Source organism: Chelonia mydas, chromosome 7, assembly GCF_015237465.2.
Source record: "Chelonia mydas isolate rCheMyd1 chromosome 7, rCheMyd1.pri.v2, whole genome shotgun sequence".
NCBI classification, from domain to species: Eukaryota; Metazoa; Chordata; order Testudines; family Cheloniidae; genus Chelonia; species Chelonia mydas.
Window position 1 is genome coordinate 871,102 of NC_057853.1, and position 6,001 is coordinate 877,102.

At 68.9% G+C, this 6,001-nt stretch overlaps 1 protein-coding gene across 2 annotated transcripts; it reads left to right on the forward strand.

Moving 5' to 3' along the window:
• Positions 1-181: 181 nt before the first annotated feature.
• On the forward strand, positions 182-4,518 carry JAGN1 (jagunal homolog 1). 2 transcript variants are annotated; one of them, XM_043550520.1, is made up of 3 exons: positions 182-323; positions 2,278-2,386; positions 3,304-4,518. In XM_043550520.1, exons 2-3 carry the CDS (start codon positions 2,298-2,300, stop codon positions 3,764-3,766), a joined length of 552 nt encoding a protein of 183 aa, XP_043406455.1. In that variant the 5' UTR covers positions 182-323; positions 2,278-2,297; the 3' UTR covers positions 3,767-4,518. The 2 variants fall into 2 exon arrangements, with proteins under 2 accessions (XP_043406455.1, XP_037761436.1); XM_037905508.2 differs by lacking the exon at positions 182-323 and adding an exon at positions 1,166-1,325.
• The last annotated feature ends 1,483 nt before the right edge of the window (positions 4,519-6,001 follow it).

Below are 6,001 nucleotides of genomic sequence, written 5' to 3' on the forward strand. Positions count from 1 at the left end.
GGCCGCGGGGCGGGGCGGGGCAAGAGCGAGCAGGCCGCGGGGCGGGGCGGGGCGGGGCAAGAGCGAGCAGGCCGCGGGGCGGGGCGGGGCAAGAGCGAGCAGCCCGCGGGGCGGGGCAAGAGCGAGCAGGGCGGGGGGCAATAGCGAGCAGCCCGCGGGGGGGCCGGGGCAAGAGCGAGCAGCCCGCGGGCGGCCGTGTCAGTCCGCCCCGCAAGACCCCGGGGCGGCCCTGGGGCCGCTTCCGGACCAAGGCAGCGGTCTGGGCGGCAGGCGCCTGCCGCGGGACACACCGGAGCGGGTGTGAACGCGGCGCAGGGGACACGGTGGGAGTCGCCTTTCTCTGCAGCCCCGTGCCTCCCTGTGGGCGCGGTCCGGGCGAGACCCTGGAGACCCTCGCCGAGGGGCGAGCTGCTCTCACAGCCTGCGCCCTGGGGTGCGGGCGTCCCCCCCGGGGGCAGCGCGCCGGCCGCAGGGCTCCACGCCACGCTGCGCGCTGGCCCAACAGGGTCACCCGGCGGCCAAGCACGCGCGCCGTTCCGGGCGTCTGCCCAGGAGCGGGTCCCGGGGCCGCGCTGGGGTGCGCACTGGGAAGGGTGCGGAAAGCGGGAGGGAGCCCAGGGGAGAGCAAAGGCTCAAAGCGGGAGCAGCCCGCCCGTGGGCAAAGGCCGGAGCGCTGGGAGGGGAGGGCTGAGCCGGGGCTCAGCACAGCCGCCCGGGCGGTGCCGGCTGTCGGGAAGGGGAGCGGGGTCGGGGCGCGCCTGCAGCGGGCGGATTTCGGTCCGAGATCGGGGAACCCTTGTGAGCGCGGGGGCGGCTGCGCAGTGCAGGCGTCGGGGGCTGGGGGGGGAGTGCGGGATCCCCACACCCCGAGGAGCGGGGCTGGGAGTCCTCGCCCGTGCCCAGCCCGAGCCCGCTCTCCCGCGTGGCCCGCACTGGGTGCAGCCCTGGCCCCGCCCCCGGGCAGTGACACGGCCCCGCCCCCGGGCAGGGCCCACGGCCCCGGCTCCTCCCCCGGGCAGGGCCCACGGCCCCGGCTCCTCCCCCGGGCAGGGCCCACGGCCCCGGCTCCTCCCCCGGCCCCGCCCCCGGGCAGGGCCCACGCCCCCGGCTCCTCCCCGGGCAGGGCCCACGGCCCTGGCTCCGCCCCTGCCGCGTACTGGGCACGAGGCACAATCCTACATCCGGGACTCACGTGGTGGAGACGAGCCCGCCCCAGGGTAACCATAGAGTTGGCCTCCTGCGAGCAAGAAGGGTCTGACGCACACCATAGAGAGTAACGCCGAGGTGATAGAGTGTCCTGGGCGCGCCGGCTGCGTCCGTGGCAGGTGGGAGAGCGGGGTTGGGGGAGCCCAAGCCATGGGCTGTGGGGGGGGCCCAAGCCATGGGCTGTGGGGGGGGCTTGGCTGGGGGAGGGAGGGGGAGCCCAAGCCATGGGCTGTGTGGGGGGGGGCTTGGCTGGGGGAGCCCCAGCCATGGGCTGTGTGGGGGGGGGCCCCAGCCATGGGCTGTGTGGGGGGGGGGGGCCCAGCCATGGGCTGTGTGGGGGGGGGGGGGCCCAGCCATGGGCTGTGTGGGGGGGGGGCCCCAGCCATGGGCTGTGGGGGGGGGGGGGGGCTTGGCTGGGGGAGGGAGGGGGAGCCCCAGCCATGGGCTGTGTGGGGGGGGGGGGGCTTGGCTGGGGGAGGGAGGGGGAGCCCCAGCCATGGGCTGTGTGGGGGGGGGGGGCTTGGCTGGGGGAGGGAGGGGGAGCCCCAGCCATGGGCTGTGTGGGGGGGGGGGGGCTTGGCTGGGGGAGGGAGGGGGAGCCCCAGCCATGGGCTGTGTGGGGGGGGGGGCTTGGCTGGGGGAGGGAGGGGGAGCCCCAGCCATGGGCTGTGGGGGGGGGGCTTGGCTGGGGGAGGGAGGGGGAGCCCCAGCCATGGGCTGTGGGGGGGGGGCTTGGCTGGGGGAGGGAGGGGGAGCCCCAGCCATGGGCTGTGTGCGGGGGGGGGGGTTGGCTGGGGGAGGGAGGGGGAGCCCCAGCCATGGGCTGTGTGCGGGGGGGGGGGGGTTGGCTGGGGGAGGGAGGGGGAGCCCCAGCCATGGGGGGTGGCTGCCTGCGGTCATGGGATCCATGTAATCTCATGTGCTTTCACTTGTGGCGCCCAGCTGGGCCTACCCGGGATTCCTGCCCTGTTCTCCCCGTGTGATTCGGGGCACAGAGCTCCTGTGGGTACTGGTGTCCGTACCCCAAACGGCAGCGTGTCCCCCGGCTCACCCTGCCCATCTCTCTGGCAGGATTTGGGGTGCCTAGCGCAATGGCCTCCCGTGCGGGCCCCCGGGCTGAGGGCACTGATGGCAGTGACTACCAGCATCGCGAGAGGGTGGCCTCCCATTACCAGATGAGGTAGGTCTGAGTGCAGGCTGGGTTGAGCCCCTTGAGTTCCTGCGCCCCATTCTGGGTCCATGCCCACTGAGCTGGGGGAAGGTGCGGAGATGCCCAGCAGGGCCGAGCTGGTGTCCATGAATGGCTGGGCATTCCCTGGACCCTGGAATACGTCTGTCCCCAGGGCACTGTGTGCTGGGATTCAAAGGGTCACTGTACCTGTCTGAGCAGCTGAAGGTCCAAGCCAGGGCAGGGTGTGTGTGTCCAGGGCAGGTCTCTTATGCTGCAGTGCAGCCTCCTCCCTGCCCAGCCCACGGGAAAGCCAGAGGTGCTGTGCACACCAGCTCTGGGTCACGAGCAGCTCCCACCAGAGTGAGCATTGTAGGCTGATGCCCTGCCCCCATGGCCATAGGTGTTCCTGCCACAAACCAGGCTGCTTGTGGCTTTGGCTGGCAGGGGGCAGATGGCCAGAGAGCGCCCGGGCTGACCTGCAGTTTAATTCTGTTGTGCTTGTCCTGGAGCACTCTGCCCCGAGCCCCAGTCAGGTGGAGAGGCCCCCCGTCTGCCAGGGGAAGCGGCTCAGTTGGGCTTCACACCCAGCAGCTGCTTCCCCCTGGGACCTACTCAGAGGAATCTGCCCTTCCTGCCGGGCTCACCCTGCTCCATAGCCTTTAGGCTAGTGCTCCAGGATCACACACTGCTGGTGACTTCAGCTGTACCCCAGGGAGACACATGCTGCCAGGGGCTGGTTTGCAGCCTTGCTCTGTTGGGGTCCTGGGGCCCAGCTGAGGTTCAGGCAGGCTTCAGGCTCTGTCCACAGCTCTTGGCAGCCTGACTGCCACCTTTCCTGTCTGAGTCCTTCCTGCCCAGCCCCCGTAGGCAAAGCCAGGGAGCCCATCGAAGCGCCAGCCTGAGCCTGGCTTTCTCCCTCTCTGCAGTGTGGCCCTGAAGTCCGAGATAAAGAAGCTGATCTACATGCAGGTGGCCATCTGGCTGCTGCTCCTGGCCCAGATGTGTGTGGGTCACCTGAAGCTGCTGCCCCATGACCAGGTGGCCATGCCTTACCAGTGGGAGTACCCCTATCTGCTCAGCATCATCCCCTCTCTCTTCGGCCTCATGTCCTTCCCCCGCAACAACATCAGCTACCTGGTGCTGTCCATGATCAGCACAGGCCTGTTCTCAGTGGCACCCCTCATCTACGGCAGCATGGAGATGTTCCCCATGGCGCAGCAGCTCTACCGCCACGGTAAGGCCTACCGCTTCATCTTCGGCTTCTCCGCCGTCTCCGTCATGTACCTGCTGGTGGTGGTGGCCGTGCAGGTGCATGGCTGGCAACTCTACTACAGCAAGAAGCTCCTGGACTCCTGGTTCGCCAGCACGCAGGAGAAGAAGAAGAAATGAAGAGGGACTGGGAGCCACACACCTGCGTGACTTGGGGGGGGAGGGATGCCACATCCCCAGGGGGCTGGATGGCACCATGGTGGGGGTCCCCATTTTTGGGCAGCTCTGCTGGTAAACACTGAAAGCTCCCTATAGACTGGGCTGCCCTGCCAGGCAGCCAGCCGGAGAGTGCTCAGGGCCCCTCCAACCCTAGCCCTGGCTGCAGTGACCGAACATGGGCCAGAGCTGGGTAGGGGGGCAGCTCGCCATGCGACCAGGGTGCCCTCACCAGAAGTCCCCGGCAGCACTCGGCTTTGGTGCCTCTGCCCGGTTGGCTGGGATGAGAGGGGCCCAGGTGTGGCACAAGGGGGGCAGCCACCAGCCCTTACTGATCTCCCCATTTCATGGAGCAGACAGGTGCCCTGATCCCAGTGCCTCTGTCCTGAAGTCTGATGACATGGCACAGCCCCAGGGCTGCAGACGCTGGTTGGCGTGGCACTGCCCACTACCACAGTGGCTTGTGCTGGGCTGATGTTTGTGTCTGAGGCCCAGTCTGCACCAGTGCCCTGCCCGGATTGCCCTGGGGGCATGCAGGTTTCTCCCTTCCCCCGCAGCCGGGTGCATTCCATGCTCCGCCAGGGAATGAACAGCTCCAGGTCACCAGCGAGCCAGTGGTCTCAGGCCAGGTGCCCCTGCCCCCAGCGATGGCACAAGCTGCTTCTCCTACATGGAGTGACCAGAAGGGATGAAATAAAGAGCCGCCTTGCTGAGCATGTAGCCTCCAGCACTCTGTCTTCCAGGGGGTGGGGGAAGGGCCGATACCCCTCACTGCCCTGCATTGATTTGTGTCCCTTAGCTGCCCCCCGAGTCTGTCCTGCTGCTGGGTTCCCAGAAACCCTGGGAATGGCAGTGCCTAGACCCCTGCTGATCTTGGTTGCCAGGTGCTGGATTCCCCATTGTCTTCCCCATGCTCCACTGATAGGGGGATTGAGGCCCAAGCAGCTGGGGACACCCTCCCTCTGTCTGCTAGCCTTCCCCAGAGCACACAGCCCTCCCCCTCCCTGCAACAATGCATAGGGGAAACTGAGGCATGCAGGCTTCATACCAATGTTACAGACTTCTCCCTAAGTGGTGCTGAGGGCTGGGCTGTTTGCTGTCAAACAAGGGGCTCCCTGCCAGCTCTGTGTCTGGGGGATGCCGTGCCTCAGGCTGCCCACCCAGCAGGACCTTCAGGACAGAGCCCAGCTGCCATGTGGGCCCGGAATGGAGGCGAGCGTGTGAGGAGCAGGCTGCAGCTGCACGTGCCGCCCAGCTGTGTGGGTTTCTGTGCAGGCTGCCGCAGTCTCACAGGAAGCCTGAAATAAACCAGGTCAACCACCGTGTTCCCATTGCCCCAGCTGCCTGCTCGCACGCAGCGCCCTGGGCGGGGGCGGCAGTGGGGACACAGGGAGCTTTCTGGGGCACGGGCTGTCCCGGGCCAGCACCCTGGGCGGGGGCAATGGGGACACACGGAGCTTTCTGGGGCATGGGCTGTCTGGTGCCAGCGCCCTGGGGAGGGGGAAAGTGGGGACACAGGGAGCTTTCTGGGGCATGGGCTGTCCTGGGCCAGCGCCCTTGGTGGGGACACAGGGAGGTTTCTGGGGCATGGGCTGTCCGGGGCCAGCGCCCTGGGCGGGGGCAATGGGGATACAGGGAGGTTTCTGGGGCATGGGCTGTCCGGGACCAGCGCCCTGGGGAGGGGGGAAGTGGGGACACAGGGAGCTTAATGGGGCACGGGCTATCCGGGGGAGGGGGGCAGCGCCCTGCACCGGGGCTCTGATCCGCTGGGTGCTAGCGATAATTCTCATCAGCATCTACTGGGCCTGGGGGGAGAGGGGCGCTCCCTCGGGGGGAGCGACCCCCTCTGTTGCAAGGCCAGGGGCCCTGGAGTGAAGCAGGGGGCTACACCCCCTGCCCATATGTTTGTTCCACTCCAGGGTCCCAGGCCTGGTCCCCCTGTCCCAGCTGCCAGGAACCAGGCGTTAGCTGCATGCTGCTGCTGGGTCTCTGGGGCAGCTGCTGGGTCTCTGGGGCAGCTTCTGGCAGACACCTTGGGGCCAGATCCCTGGCAGCAGCCACCCCTGGGGGGTCGCGTCCCCCTTGCACCAGCTGTGCCCCCTGCCGCCGGGGCTGCCCGCCCTGGGCACCCCCGCCGCACCTGGGGCCGCCAGGTAGCTCGGCCGCAGCACTGCGGCGGGGGCCGCTTTCCGGGGGCGG

What these genes read in the sequence shown, in the direction of transcription:
- JAGN1 (XM_043550520.1), top strand. Translation starts at nt 2,298, where the DNA reads ATGGCCTCCCGTGCGGGCCCCCGGGCTGAGGGCACTGATGGCAGTGAC. An exon ending in GCCTCCCATTACCAGATGAG is followed by an intron (nt 2,387 to 3,303) that starts GTAGGTCTGAGT and finishes CCCTCTCTGCAG; the next exon opens with TGTGGCCCTGAAGTCCGAGA.